At 40.5% G+C, this 15,643-nt stretch overlaps 2 protein-coding genes and 1 long non-coding RNA gene across 6 annotated transcripts in view; 1 reads left to right on the top strand and 2 right to left on the bottom strand.

Annotated features, from left to right (window-relative positions):
* Positions 1-61: 61 nt before the first annotated feature.
* The window catches only part of LOC117600375 (uncharacterized), a 45,141-nt gene continuing 29,559 nt past the window's right edge, over positions 62-15,643 (bottom strand). The window contains exon 3 of the long non-coding RNA XR_004580442.2: positions 62-772. This is a non-coding gene — a long non-coding RNA (uncharacterized LOC117600375). The remainder of the gene's footprint in view (positions 773-15,643) is intronic.
* LOC117600373 (uncharacterized) lies at positions 2,448-6,871 on the top strand. The gene has a single exon (XM_034315737.2). The coding sequence runs from the start codon at positions 2,735-2,737 to the stop codon at positions 4,094-4,096; it is 1,362 nt and encodes a 453-aa protein (XP_034171628.2). The 5' UTR covers positions 2,448-2,734; the 3' UTR covers positions 4,097-6,871.
* On the bottom strand, positions 8,288-14,100 carry LOC117600370 (uncharacterized). Of its 4 annotated transcripts, XM_076692667.1 has the most exons (6): positions 13,754-14,100; positions 13,363-13,691; positions 11,475-13,293; positions 11,155-11,345; positions 10,550-11,003; positions 8,289-8,953 (listed from the first exon to the last, which is right to left on the bottom strand). In XM_076692667.1, the coding sequence occupies exons 2-4, from the start codon at positions 13,668-13,670 to the stop codon at positions 11,244-11,246; spliced, it is 2,229 nt and encodes a 742-aa protein (XP_076548782.1). In that variant the 5' UTR covers positions 13,671-13,691; positions 13,754-14,100; the 3' UTR covers positions 8,289-8,953; positions 10,550-11,003; positions 11,155-11,243. The 4 variants fall into 4 exon arrangements, with proteins under 4 accessions (XP_076548781.1, XP_076548782.1, XP_076548783.1 ...); XM_076692666.1 differs by having other exon boundaries at positions 8,288-8,953; positions 10,550-11,345; XM_076692668.1 differs by lacking the exons at positions 10,550-11,003; positions 11,155-11,345 and adding an exon at positions 9,435-9,623 and having other exon boundaries at positions 8,293-8,953; positions 13,754-14,098.

The raw sequence follows: 15,643 nt of genomic DNA, 5'->3' as shown, positions 1-15,643 counted from the left end.
TAATAGTTATTATACGAATAGCTTTATGTCATACAACTTTAAAATAAGATTACCCTTTAATTAGGCACCATTTCTTTTCCCTAAGCCTTCAAAGCGTCTTCACCCTTTAATGAGCAATTTAATATTTCTGCCAGTAACGTTCCCATTAAAACCCCTGCAGTAAGAAAATAAGAAAACTGTAAAGTAGGAGAAAATGCTGTATTCGGTCCACGATAAAACATCGGGAGCTTTTTCGAAAAAAGGAAAACAACTGGTCGCATAAGTACATATATATTTTAGAAGACAAAAAGCAGGCAGGAAGGAGGATCGCGGGTAGAAAAGTAGCATCCAACCGCAGAATAACAGGGTACGTTGTCGAAGACGATGGTCGGGGTGGAAGATGTTGTTCGTTCGGTGGGCGAGGTGAGGGCGCTCGGGAGCTGTGATGGGAACGTAGGGATAAGGGTGGCTTGTTGCGTAAGCCGATTAGAGCATCACGGCAGTCACTCGTGTCTGGTGCGCCAACGTGGTGTTTCTGGTGCTATTGGTGCACAGGACGCGGATATGCCAGGCAGAGAGACATTAAAATCGCATCAAATATGTAGAAGCTGCTGTCCCGTTCCCTCCATACCAGCGGATGCGGGAGCACTCGTCGACATCCGTGCAGGCAAAAAGCTTGTCCCCTGTCCTGGAAGTCGCTTCTCTCTCGTTCCTTTTCCGCTGCTCCTACACTTCAGCCTCCCAAAACTGTATGCCCTTGCACGAACTCAAAGAAAGTAGATTTCAGATGGACCTAAAATGGAGGAAGACGACAAAATGTTGGATGATTTATCTAATTTTATAAATAGTACCGAGCTCGAATAGAAGTATGGAGTTAAATTTTCCCACAGAGTTGTCGATTCGCGCAATGGAATATGGCGAAGCGAGATTTTAGCATTCTGTAATTCGAGTATCGAACACGTAACGGTGTTTTTAAACGTTCATGCATACGTAGCCAGAAGCGGAGAGTGCAACACGTGGTAAAATGTTTCACGTAGTATCAAATAATCATGGCAAATCCGTATCGACCGACTTATCCCACGTTAATACCTTGTATTTTATGTTCACCGCAAGCGGTATTAGTCCACGCGATGTTTCCACGTAATAATGGATCATATGCCGTTTGTTTTTGTTCGTTCCGCCAATAGAATTATTATGTTGACCATATGAAAATTTGAATTTCTCCTGTTTGCGAGAAAATCTCCCATTGATCCTGTGTCATCAACATTTATCATTATAATGAGCGCGTTGCGGATGAATGGAATGGAACGATATTAAAAAATAAAAAGACGAATAAATAGAACGGTGAGAAAATTGAAAGAAAAGATTTCCACTTGACTCGTCGAATGGCCAAAAATGGTAACAACATAGCGATTTCGTTGATTGTTGATTGTCGTTGGCTTGACGAACTTAAGAGAACGTCTTGACGTGTTCTCGATGGACTCTCGTCCAATTACAGTAGGCGATTGTCCGGCTTGAACGATTCCCAAGGGTGAGGATTAACTAGCGGGAAATCGGCTGAAGCCTACACGTTCACACGTAAGTCCATCGACTTTGATGGTGAAGCTGAGCCTTATTTTGTGGTGGATCCATCAGCAGCGTGAAATTATTTATCATGATTAATCGAACATACTCCGCGGCTAATTAAGTAAGAAGATCAAGAGATTAGTATGCGGTCGAGGAATCAATGCCCCCACCCCCCACGACTTATACCAAGCTTGTTCACCGTGCTGCAGTATCGCGTATCCGTTTGTGGTTATTCTTGTTGAATATAATAAGGAACAAAATAAATTCGATGATTCTATTGGAAAGTAGAAACCTACTATGAAAAAGAACAGTTTAATAGGAAGGGTAAGGTGTGCTCGAAGCAGCAACACCCGGGGGATTTTATTCTAGCAGCGTGCGTGCAATTACCGGCGTTAAATTGCACGTTTATCACGTGCGGTCACGCGGATAGCTGGATGACTTGAAATGTTTTCACGCTGTCATATTCCGGTACACGTTCCTCTTTCTTCTCAAAATTTTCGTCGAAGGTATCTGGTATTCAAATTTGTTTCGTTTGTACATTATTGTAAGTACAGGGTATTCTGCGTTCCATCTTCAACGAGTATATTTCTTCACAAGTGAAAGGGTTAAATACGAACAACGCTACATTCAACCATTTTTCATAGAGCATACTTTGAGAAATGCTGGATTGAAGCACCAAGAGGAGCGGCATCAAACACCCTTCGGTGGCTACGAGGTAACATCCCCAGCGAACACCTATATTCATTAGTTGCGTGGTCGACTGGGCGGTGAGCGTTTAAATGAGCACGCGCCGAAATTCCAGCAGAGTGGGGGCAACTGTGCAGCGCGGTAGGGGATGTGGGCTGGAGGATGGTCGACCAATAGCGGGCGAAACGAAAGCGAGTACCCGGGCGGAGCATTGGAATATACTGCACGCGGTGCGGGCTTCCTTCTGTCAAACGGCGTCTAGCCGCCGAGGAGGAAGATAGTGTGTTTCGTTGCTGGAAGAGACTTCGAAGAGACGTCAACTAACCGGTGACTAAGTGACAGAAGTCGTTTGGGAACCGGTGGAATCGTTCTTTAGGAAGATTCTACGGAAAGACAGTGGTCTTAAGAAGTAAACAGCATGGAAACGGTAGAAATTTTGATCGTATGGGCTGTGTGAGGGGAATCGTGGTGAAGAAAACTTCAACCGAAAACGAACGTCAACATGTTGCAAAGTTCATTGCCGCGGGCGTTCTTGCCCCCCGGGCTAAACTACTTGGGCTATTACGGTGACGAGATCCATCAGCATCCGTACGGTACACCCACTACCTGGCACATTCCTATGGAGAGTCCTTCTTATTCAAGGCTTCCCGACAATCACGTCCTTCAGACGTGGGATCTGTCCAGATCGTCGACCCCGTGCCCTCTGGATCTGTCTCTGAAGCCTCCACCTACGCCGTGTACACCGAAAACCGAAGATTCGGAATCAAAGAAAGATCAGAGTATATTGGACGAAGCGCAAAAAGAGCCGGAGAGCGTCAAGTATCAAAGAGTCGAGGATGAAACGGTTCCAGTGGTGGTCGACGATTTCGACAGCATCCCTCGAAGCTCCTCCGTGCACAGTCATTCTAGCTACGAGCAGTTGCTTTCGAAGAAGGAGTCTGTTCAGCTCCAGGAGGCGGCGGACAAAACCAGCATTCTGGACGAGGCGACTCGTCTGATCCCTTTCGGTTCACCTAGCGAGATCAATTCAAAGTATTACGCGCACAGTCAAAAATTCTTATTGACCAGCCCCAGCCACCTGCAGGGATACCATCAGCAGCTTTTACTGACACCGCAGCACCATTTGCAAAGTATGCAACACGCGCCTATGACTCCGCCGAGTACACCGTCGCCTCCCCAGTGTCCCAGGAGAAAGATCAGGGAAGAAAACGCTAGCCCCCCGTCTACGACCAGCAATGCCGGGATGTCTAGCGGGTCAAGGGCTAGCTCGACCGAGAAGCTTCTGCAGAGGCCGAAGAAGAAACACGCGAGACGACTAAAGTTCGACGAGGACACCAGCAGTCCGGTGTCCGGTACCGTGATCTTGGGTCCGGACGAAGCCGTGGTCACCGGAGACATCGATCCAGCGTTCAACATCGTTGAAGTCACCGAGGAGGCGCGGGCGGAGCTGGCTAAGATCGAAAACAGGCTGGGTCCGTATCAGTGCAAACTTTGCAGGCAACTCCACGAGGACGCGTTCCAATTGGCGCAGCACAGGTGCTCGAGGATAGCCCACGTCGAGTACAGATGTCCCGAATGTGATAAGAGGTTCTCGTGTCCGGCCAATTTGGCGTCCCATCGACGTTGGCACAAACCAAGGCTGGCCAACGGTGAGCATTCCACATCCTCGGCCATCATCGAGATACCCTGCACCAGGTGCGACGCCAAGTTCACCAGGCAGGCTGCATTGAGGAAACACTTGGCCACGCAGCATCCAGAGACCAACAACAACGGCAACGTCCTGTTCGAGGGTCAGGGTGCTATTGGTAAGAACGACGTTGCTCAGGTGGTTTCTGATAGTACGTTGAACACCGAGATGGCCTGACATCAATTTCCTGCCAGACCTTTGCCGTGTAGACCTGGCCTCTATTGGAGATTCGGGCTTGATTTATAAACAACTGCTCTTTCATTTGAAACTTCATTTGGTAGTTAAATGTTTGAAAAGCATCCTTTTTTGCAACCTTGTCTTTTTTTTATTGTTGATCGGATTTTTTTTTTTATCAGTCTATAGGATTAATTTCAAGGTTATTTTTTAAGGTTAGATAAGTGCAATTTCAAACAACCGTGAAATTCGGTGACACTGATTACACATCTTTCGGTGACATTCATTTTAACGACGACTCTCATCAGTTTGAGACAATAATCGCCGTTACAACGGAAACGATACACCTATCGTGCGAGCAACACTAGTGGGGGAGGGGACGAATTGGATTGTAAATTTGCATAGAATTAGAAGTATACCGAAGCAACAAGGTTAACACGGTGTTGCGTGCGATGTAAATTTGTAGATAGCGAGAAGAGGTCAGCTATAAACTGTGACTGTGCGTGTACATACCAATTCCCATTTATCTGTTCTGTAATATTTACCGAACCCGGCAATTTGTCATCTCCCATTATACATATACGTATAGGGTGTTCCACCTTTTACCCGACAAAATGTGCGAGCATATTTTATAGGCAATACTTGAGACACTTTGTGTAGATTTAAGTCAACGTGTATGTTATTTAAAACAGATATTCCTTAGCGTAGATTTATCTCATCGATTCGTGGAATCGTGATCATACAGCTAAACATCAAAGATAATTAAGTCACTCGAAGCATGCGTTGTCTAGTCAATAGTGTAATCCGCGTTGGTTATTTTTAAGATGAGGACTAGTTGTATAGCGTTTAATCGTCGTTAACGTAATACACCGAGCCAGGGACGACTTTTCAGAATCCACCGTGGATTTTTGCAATTGTAAAATTCGTCTAAGTCTTTTGGTCGAGCCTCTCGCTAATAACTTTGAACCGAACACCCACCGGCAAGGCATATTGAACAGTTACTTAATAGACTTAGCGTGAGAAAATATTACTAGAATATGCATATTATGTAACAGTTTACGAAATATTGATAGTATAATGGCCAAATTAACACGGATTGTAGCAGGGGCATCTATAATAAGAAATCGTTTGTATATAGTTCCCAGTCAGAGAGCATAGTCGAACGACAATTGTAGAAATGATATCTAGTCGTAGGGCGAGAAAATATTTATTGTTGTTAAAAGGTACTCTTACGATGTACAAGGAAACCATCCCAAGTGTTCCTTGTAGAATTTAATGTACTTTTGCATGTTATCAGTTTCGTCATAAAAAAAATTTTATATTTTATTTGAATAACGTATGAAGTAACTTATAGACTTTAGCATGGAACATTATAAAAGTAATCTTTTTTTTTCTTATTTCAATTTGGCAAATAATTTTTTGTTACTAAAACAATAGGGGCAATGAGTATACGAGTATGCAGTGTTATTATCTCATATATTACTACTATTCCTTGTTATTAATTAAGGTGATTTAAAATGGCATTGTAATATCGTTTATTTATTTACTCACAAATTATTACTAAATAATATTTATGAAAAAGATACAATACCATTTCACGTCACCGTCGCTATAATATTTTTATTTCTATTTATTTTTTGTTTCGCATTATCCTTTATTCTACTCGTCTAGAATAAATGAGTATGATCTAGTCCAAGAATAGAGAAGGCGCTGTGTTTCTTTAAGATTAGTACGTAGGTAATAACGATCCAAGAGAACAATCACATGGTACTTTAGAAAATAATTATATCTGCGTCAAGCATGCACACGAATTTACCTATAAGGCGTCCGATTGCCCGTGCCCCTATCACTGCTTGCTGTGCATGCCTGATCTATACATAAGTTGTCCATTATTCAACTTAGCGTTCTAATTAAACGGCAGAGAGTCTTTGAATAAACGCATTGAATGTTGTTTGAAATAAAGTCTAGTCAAAGCTAGTCGTACATATTGTCTGCGAAGTAAAAATTAATTATTCCGTATGATCTATAAGAAATGATTAGCAACCCCTCTCGTCTACCGCACGAAGCAAAAGAACATCTGTATAATCTAATCTTTAATTGTCATTAGTTTAAGTGTCTGTAATATAACAGTCAACGAACCGATTGTATATACATGCGTAAGCGTTAGATTGTTGCAAAGAATTTGTCTGTGTGATATATTGTTTATATAAAAATAATTTCCTATGTAATTTTTTTTTTTTTACAAAAGAAGAAATTTTGATTTGATCTTACTAATTTTTTGTTGTCTCTTAAATTTAAAAATAAAACATGTTTTGTTTGCAAAACCACTGAAAATATAAATTACGAAGGGTGCTATGGATGGCACAATACATTGCGTGTTTGCTCGAACGAGCAACCAGCGGCTACGGCTCGGTACTGTAACGCGTTACGGTATCAAATTTGTTTTCAACGTTTTATTTGCACGCTGATAAAGAATGTACATCATCGAGAAGAAAATTTGATACTTTTCTGTAGCCCGTAAGATTGACAAAATTGTAACGATCTTGTCTCTGCGATACGTGCATCTGTATCTCTTTATAAATATGTATAATAAAAAGTGAGCTTGTACTATCACACGTTTACAGTATAGCTGGTTATATGTTAGTTTAGCTTCAGAATGTACGTTTCTGTTCATATCTGTATATAAAAGTTCCATTTCAAGCAAATACACATATCGTGAAATTGAATCTCTGTTTCGTTGTTATTTCATTCATATCCGTTTTCAGCCTTCATACGTGAAATTCGTTTGATAACACGGTACTTTGAAGTATCAATTTATTCTATTATTTTTAAGTTATCGTCGATTATAAAATTATTAGAATGTTCAAAAGTGGGTTTCAATTGTTAAACTATTTTTATATAGCAATAAATGTTGGAATTTTAGAGCGATGAGGGGACCGGTTTCCATTTTTAGAGGAAGGGGAGACTGCATTCTTGGGGAGGTGCCAGACACCCTGACCCCCACCTAGTTACGCCAATGGCGATGATCCAAGGATCTATTAAAAATCTATTAGATCCAATAGATGCACATACCTACATTTTGAATCTTCTGAAAAATTTCGTATCAGATTAAGGTTCTTTTGTGTTAAATGATAAGACATCCACCCTATTCTATTCTATCTGTATATTTCACGTTGCAGTGTTCTCGTGTTTTGTCCCCGAATTAGCCGCGATGATTGATTTCTATTGATCGAAAGAAACTGTGGAAAGATCAATAAAGCATTATAAGAGGAAGCATAGCATGATCCAAGTCAGTATTGTCCAGGGATGATGTCCTCCCACGTTACTTTGCCGTGTGCTGCTATAATGTGTCGTCCTCGAATCCATAGAGGAGGGATTGCTGGCTCTGTAATCTGCGCGGTGCCTTTGTGCAAGTCGAATAAAGAGATCTGTCGCGCCCTTGCCGTTCAACGAAGACCATTAAATCCATGAAGCTGATTTTTCGAAATTCCCAGCTTCCAGAGCAACCACCACCGGCCTCTTTAAAACCTTCCCGATCATGAATTCCCTCGTTCCTTTGTAAGCGTAATAAGGCTTACCCTCCTCCTCTTCTGACTCATCTAGAGAATTCGTGTTTTGCGATTTTTTCACAATTACGTTTCAGGAATCGTAATAAATGATTTAGAATCGTGGTGTACCCTTGTATGTTTTGACGGATGGTTTTATCATTTTTCTTGAATGTTTTGAAATGTCAGTTGAAAGAAATTGAGGTAACGAGTTATTACCGCTCCTTTCTTAAGTTCATAAGAAGTTAAGCAAAGAAGTAGCAAAAAAGGAACACCATCCTATCTTATCGCGAGGAGGCAATGGAATTAAACAAAATTAAAAGAATTTCGTCTGAATATTTACGACTACTGCATTTCGTTTTACAATGTATGCTTTCAGATAAATGTGTTCCAGGTGAAAAATAAACGACGATTGCAACTTTTAACACGTAATAAGAAAGTAAAAGAAGGAAACATTTTTCTATCTTTCAGTGTAAGTTGATCCGAAATCAAGAATAGAACGTGTACCCTTTTCGCTTTCCCCTTTGAGGTCCAGGAATTCGATTGTCGATGCATTTCAGGTACATCACGGATCAGCCAAAGGATCCTAGCGGTATCCAAAGAAAGATGACACATTCTAAATCAAAAGATCCACTTAGGCCAGGGTCTCCTGGTTTTCGTCTTCCTATCATAGGATTGATCGACGGTAAAGGCGACATTCGTAAAGGTCAGGATACACCTTCCAAGTATCTTGCGCCGTTGCAGGAAGCAATTTCGCAATTTTTCTTCGCGACTTTGTCATCTTCGCTTTACTATTCGCCCAGGCCGAAATACAATTTCCCCGAGCGTCGGATAAGAAAGTGTTCAACAGAGAGGGACACTGAGAGGGAGAAAGAGACTTTCGAGAGTGTAGCAGCATAGTCCTTTATCGACGTGTCTTCGAAGAATTTTCAGAATCGCTTTCTCCCGTGGGAAGCTCCCCCTTGTCGTGTCATACGTATCTATCTTTATCTGCATGTATGTGTGAGGGTGTCGGTGGAAAAAAATTTTCTAAAAAAAAGAAGAAAAAAAACTTGATCCATTGATTTTGATGCGAGTGATTTTTCAAAGTTGTTCTCTTCTCTCGTATATTTGTTCCTATAACGAAACATAAAATAATAGCAAAATGTAATGATAACATCAAGATATTTGTATGTAATTAAATATGGAGCAGAGGTTTCCTCCGTGTTGGAGAGATGGACCGAAGTTTCTAAGTTCCTCTGCATCAGGCTCCCAAAATTAATTCGAACTTAGGCCGTGGCTCCTGTTGATCCTTATGGTCCCGATGCAACAAAGTCTGAAAGAATTCGTTACATGATTTAGTTATTTGAGACGAGGAAGAAGGAAACGATAGGATAGAAGTGGAAGGTCGAGATGTATTTGAAAGACTGGCAGGCAAACAGAAAACGGTGCTTTTATCATTAGGTAAACAATCGCAGTTATAGTGCTCGCCGTGCTCTGCCACAATATCACCTCGATATCTCGTAAACGACAAACATCTGTGGGATAATAACTGTAAAAGCTTTCGGAGAGGACGTCTGAAGAAACCTCTGCCACGCCAGTGGATTTCTTAGAAGAGAAATTTTCACCTCGACCTCATCTTCCACCGTTTCCTTCATTCGCCTACTCTCTCTGCAAATCTGTTATCAAATAATAGTGTTACGCGTAGTAGAGGTACCTTCTACTCTTCGTGTCATTTTTGGACTGAGAAAAATTGAAGAAAAGTTTAAAATTAAGTAAACTCGCGAGAACAAGATTTGTCATTGGTGGAAAATCACTTTTACGAAAGGGCAGGCTGCCTTTGATTTTATTTTATCTCGGGGTATTAGAGCACGATTGCCTTCGAAGCCGAAAATTGCTTTGACCCGACCCTATGAATGTCTCCGTTCGTCACCAGGCTTCATCCATTCTTCGACCATCCTTGAAACATCCCCGTGGATCAATTGATTCCTTCGTCCTAGTCAGACCTGTGCGAGGGGTGTTAACGAAAGTCGAGAATCTTCAATAATAGTTACAAGAAAATATACGTGATTCAGTAAATATTATGGAAACAATACGATGTGGTCCATTAGATCCTATACAAATTCATCAAAGTGTAAAAATGGATAATGAATAAAAAAAATAGACCAGATGTCTGGTCTCACGTCACGAGTGATCCTTTTACCCTGCTAGAATTCGAACTGAATACGTGGTGGTCTAATAAAAATCACCGTCGGAAGGAGTATAATTACAGGAGTACACGGTGGTAGCTCGAAAAGGGATGGGTGAATGAGGGGCGGACGAGGTGGGGGAGAATAGCGGTTGGAATCAACCATCCCAGAAATCCGCATTCACGTAAAGGAGGATCAGCCGTGGAAAAGCATCTTACACCGAGTCTACGACATCTAATTCCCCGGGGTATATATGTACCTACACCAGTTCGTTCTGTCGCTACAAGAGAGAGTCTATACAAAGGTAGAAATAAATATCATGGTAATCTCGGGATTCACTATGTGGGACACACGGAGATCTTCGTTGTGTCTCTGTGCGCCGTGGGAGTTCATCGGGTACGTTTTCTCTTTAAGGTACACCTAACTTATAAGAAAGGTGAAACTGAAGAACGTTTCATTTATTGATGACGTATTTACAAATAATGTCAGATGCATCTAAATAAATTTCCAAAATTAACTAATCAGCGCGTAAATCTCTCGTACATTTAACAATAAAGTACCTCTAAAAATAACCCCAATAACAATAATCTAAACAGTGTAAGCGAAAGCTGAACGAACATATTCAAGGAAGAAAGTGTACATAAGCTATCGTTGTAGAAGAAGGGACAGAGGAATCGAACGGAAGCGTAGAAGACAAAAGAAAGGGAAGGTAATTTCCAGTGAATCAAGAGCAGCCAGTTTACGTGTATAGTGAAGAGAGATTTCTTTTGATCGGTGCTATCCACTGGCAACGTCAGTTTGTCTAACAGACTTTTAGAAGGAGCCCTCGTTTGACGGGCAAACGGTTGGCCCGTTGTCAGACTACTGATACAGAGGACAGTCATCATCCTTTTCGAACGAGGAAAAGGTCCAGCCTGTCCCCGTCTGTGTTGGTCGTTTATGCATTTCCGCTCGGCTGGATATCGAGTACGCTCGTTTCTGCTTCCATCAAAGGAAACCACAGTACAGAAACGGTCAGTCTCGTCTAATGATGTGGTCGAACTTGTGTCGGACCAGGCGAGAATCGACGTATCTCCACACATTTTGTGATTGTTGTCGGCGATCGGAGTATTTTGCTGGCCTCGTCACCTCGCGTTCTTTCGCACAACTGTGAACTTGCCTTTTTTCCATTCCTCCTTTATTCACCGTAGTCAACAACTTGAAAAGAAAGGTCATTCTGTAATTGCTCTTTGGGTAATAGGACATATTCTGGAATCTACTCTACTATTATTCGATAGGGTTAAAACTCATATTCTTATTCATTATACGCTACATTAAGGATCCTTCCCATATAGATAAATGAATGTACTTGTTGTGGAGCAAATCGATTCTTAGCGTCTTCTTCGTGTCTTAAAGGTTCTTGAAAGGTCCTTTGGGTTATTTCTATTTTTCTATGAACTACAAATGGTCAATCTCTGAATCGGAGAATGAGTATAAGGGAGGCGAGGAGCTACTCGATATCCAGTCGTCATCGTTTAACAACGGGGATGACTTCTTGACCTGCCGTGTATTCAGGTATTTTAGAGTATACCATTGATTTTTATAATAAACCACGTTAGGTTACGTTCAACTCTAATGAAATTTTCAATTTTACCAGCTTCCTGAAACATTAATAACTTCCAGACGTACTTGTCGCCTGCTCCTCCACCGCTTTCTCTCTTGTCTGTGTCTCGCCGGATCCTTCAGTCGCCTCAATTTGATTCTCGCCCTTCTTTCAGTGAGGATCAGCTTCTCCGTGATATCCTCCACGGCGACGTCGACCCTTCGATTAAGAGATTCGTCTGAATAACTGCTATCCGTGTTGAAATCGTAAGTCGGTAGCAAATCCGATTCTCTAGCTCGGCTCTTTTCTTCCTGTCCACTTTCCCGCCATTTCTTCCTGCCTAAACGACCTTTCGACGCGATCCGAAAATGATCGCGCGAGCAATCGGCCAAAATTCCGGAATCCAACGACTCCGTGATCGGTATCGAGGAACTTTTCAATTTTGGCGTGGAGTTCCGTTGATAGCAGCACATCGCGTACGAATTCACCAGCGAACGATCGAAAAATTCCCTAGGATCTTGGAAAGTTTCGTTCTCTTCCTTCGAGACATCGTCCGACAAGCAATTTTCGGTCAAGTAACTTTGAACCATCGTGTCGAAAGATTTGTCCCGCGAACAGTGCATTTCTGATAAGGAAACGTTACTAGCAGTATAGTACTCGATCGAAGAATTCGGACTGCACCCTTGTTCTCGAAAGGTGGTGTGATAACTGCTCTCTGACCGACTTATACCCAGATTTGAAAAACGTATCGAAGATCTGCACGTCAAATTGGTGCGAATTGATTTTCTTCCTTTCTTGCCATCCGAATTTCCATGAAATTGCTGCAACTTTTGCTGTTTCAACGACGTCGTCATTAACATAAAACGTTCTTGTGACGGATTTTGATCTACTTGAATGCTCGAAGAGGACAGATTGGTCCCAAAGAATTCATTCGAATCATCATTGCCTAAATCGTATTCACTGATCGAGAAATAATCATCGAAGTCCTTTTCTAGCCTCTTTTTAACATTCCCTAGGATCATTATCTCCGAAGCTTTGTCTTCCACGATGAAGTTTCGTGGTTGCCACGAGACGCTAGAGATTTCTGGTGAAGTAGTATTGGATTGAATGACTTCTCCTCCACCACCGAAATCTTCCTCGCCGAAAAGAAACTGAGAATTGTTACGGATTTCTAATGAATTCCTGTCGTAGATTTTGTTGGTTGAATATGTTTTGGATTTATAATGATTATCCTTGTCTCTGAGAAGAACCAGCGATTTACTTTTAATTGTATTATTCCATTGTCGACGAAGTTTTGATAGATCATAATTTTCATAGTTCCCGGTATTATTCCTGGGAGATATTGCTTTTGGTGGTTCAGTATCTTCTCGTGCTTGAATTTTCACATCTTCGAGACATTTTTTTCTGCTAGATGTTCCTCGATAGATTTTGTTGTTTTTTGGTGAATTAGTCTTCCTGGTTTTATTATTGAAATTTGAAGAACTGGTTTTAAAGATAGTTTTAATATCCTTTGAAGAGGAATCTTCTTTAAGTTCATTTTCACATTTTTCCTTCATCTTTTTACGCCTTGGTCTCTTTTTGTCTGAAGTTTGAACAGAAACATTTTTCTTTGTTTTTTCTTTAGGACTGTCAATGAGGTGTTGAGATTCAATATTTTGCTGATTGGAATAACATTCTGTTGAATTTGAGGGATTTTTTAATGTTGATTCGAATTCAGATGATTTTTCACAAGACGATCGTTCATCTCCGTGATGTATTATTATGCAATCAGTTATGGAATTTTTATTTTGCATTTTTTTCGAGCATTCCGCGATCATCGAGGTGAAGGAATTGAATGAGAAAATCTTTTTTTCGTCGCTGCTATCGATACAGGGGGATTTCCATACGTATAAGAAACTTTGATAACTGAAAATAAAAATATGTTCCTTTCAAAATTGACTTTTAAACTTGAAGTTTTATTACTTTTAGAGATACCTCCGAACGATGTCAAAATATTGCTTCAAAAGATTCTTGATATCATCAATTTTCCAAAATTGTCGAGTATTTGTATCTTTGCAATTCAGTCGTAAACCAATAGTTGTGATTTTCGGTGTTCTTGGTACGAAATTCATAGAAACGCTTTTAACTTGACATTCTTTAGAATTGGACTTTTTGCGTTCCTGGTCACGAAAGAGTTTAATCAAAAGCCATGAAAACCAATTTTCACTAGCACTCGTGCGAAAAATAAAACGTTCGGCTGTTGGAAAATCACTCTTCAATCGGTCGATGTAGAGGAACGCCATTTTAAATGTGTTTAATTATTGCTGTTTTGAAAATTTAAAATGTTTAATTTCTCGGCTAAAATAATGTCATTGAAAACACTTACAGCGAATTAAACACATTTCCGCTTCGTAGTTTGAGTAAGTTTAGAGATTAGCCCATGGGTAAATGATATCACATTTTGGTTGTTATCAAATTTCCAACTAACTGAACGTAATTCATCGTGACAAATGAATTTGTACGGATTGTTTCAGGGCTCGCATCAACATGAAATTATTCATAATTGACAGAGGACTTGCTTCTCGTATTTCCAGCTAAATCCCGATGATGTAAATAACGTGACATTAAACAATAAACAAAACATATATACGTTACGATATAATAATTACTGAAAATTAAAATTGCAACAAGTTTAATATTTAAATTGTCACGGTTTTAACAATTAGTCATTCAACAATCCAGTATTGAATGACGCACCAGGTATGTCATTGACTTTAGAATGATAAATAAAATTACTGAAAATATTGAAGATAACAATTGTCTTGGATAAATGAAAAATTATTGGAAAATGAGGCTGGTCGTTTAGTAGCACGGTGGTCGTATCGAATTTCGTGTAGTAGCCTCTAGGGACACGTTAGCTAAATGCATTTGCGTCTCTGTAATCAAAGAGCCATTATCATGCTGGCAAAGGAGCTAATGGAGAGCTATGAAATTCTCTCTATGAAACTGTCGACGATCGCCATGATGTTAAGTCATGTGCAATGGAATGCTTCATCACGTAGCCCAGGTAGTTAGTACACGCATTCAATATAGCTCACCTCTGTGCCCCTTTCCGATCTACGTTCCTTTTCCGCTTTGCACAGGCTAAATCATTACGCGCGCTCCAGACCCCTCTACCAACCATCGACTTATTAATTTTCTGATTAACAAAGGCAGCCAGAAATTACAAGATCCAAATCAGTATTAAAATTTCACTATCGGAATGCTAAGTTTCAAGATTTCGAGACTAAACTTTCAAAGTTTCCAAAATCGACAAGTTTCATAATTACAATATCTACATTTCTAAATTTCTAAATTTTTAAATCTAAATTGTTAATTTTTGAAATTCGAAATTTGAAGTTTCTTCAAGATACGAATAAGATAATAGTAATCCAGTGTTTCTATTCGAAATAATTCGTGACGAGGCTAAAAATTTCGGACAGTTTGATATCGTGACGAAGCAACAAGTGCACGATAACAGGGGAAACAGGATGTAGGGTGAACCGTAGGAGGCGAAGAGGGGAAACGGAAGAAAGAAAGAGAAACAAATGGAACACGATGAGAGGAAGATCGAAGTAGTGTAAGCAAAGAACTGAACCGACACGAAACCGTGTGCTATGACAGGCGTGCAAAGTCTTTATTTTACAAGTTAATCGCGTTCGCCACGAAACTGGATACAAATGATTTGACGCGTTCGTGCACGTACACGGGTCTCGATGAAAAATGAACCGTGGTACATATAAGTTTTAATTCTTTGCTGTCCAAAGTGGACTTGTCTTATCGTATAAAAGTACCTCTTTAGATCTGACGTACGGCAGAACTTATATATTATTCGAGCTAATTCGATATCTTGTTACCTAAATCGTACCATTTAACCCTTTCGCTACTATTGAAACCGAAATAAAATAATTTCATTTACAACAAGAAATTTTCCATTGCATGCTTGCTTTTTTGAAAGGTAAACGCATCGCGTTGGACGACTATAGTTACTTGCAATATTAAAATAGTTCCTATTTTTTTCACGAAATCCTCTAATCTGAACATCTCTTTTTCACCTGTTCCTTTTTTCTTTTTCTTCATACGAGCGGCGGTTTTCTCGAGATAAAAGAAATCGCGGTATCGTTTCTCACGACATTCAACGTTTAGTGAGCAACCAGGCTTCGCTACAAACGAAGTGTGCTCAGACTTTTTATCAGGATCGACACGGGGCAAAGTTTGAGGACGAATGCTTCGTGTG

The sequence above is a fragment of the Osmia lignaria genome, chromosome 15 (genome assembly GCF_051020975.1).
Source record: "Osmia lignaria lignaria isolate PbOS001 chromosome 15, iyOsmLign1, whole genome shotgun sequence".
Lineage (NCBI taxonomy): Eukaryota > Metazoa > Arthropoda > Insecta > Hymenoptera > Megachilidae > Osmia > Osmia lignaria.
This window is presented reverse-complemented; position numbering and strand designations above follow the sequence as displayed.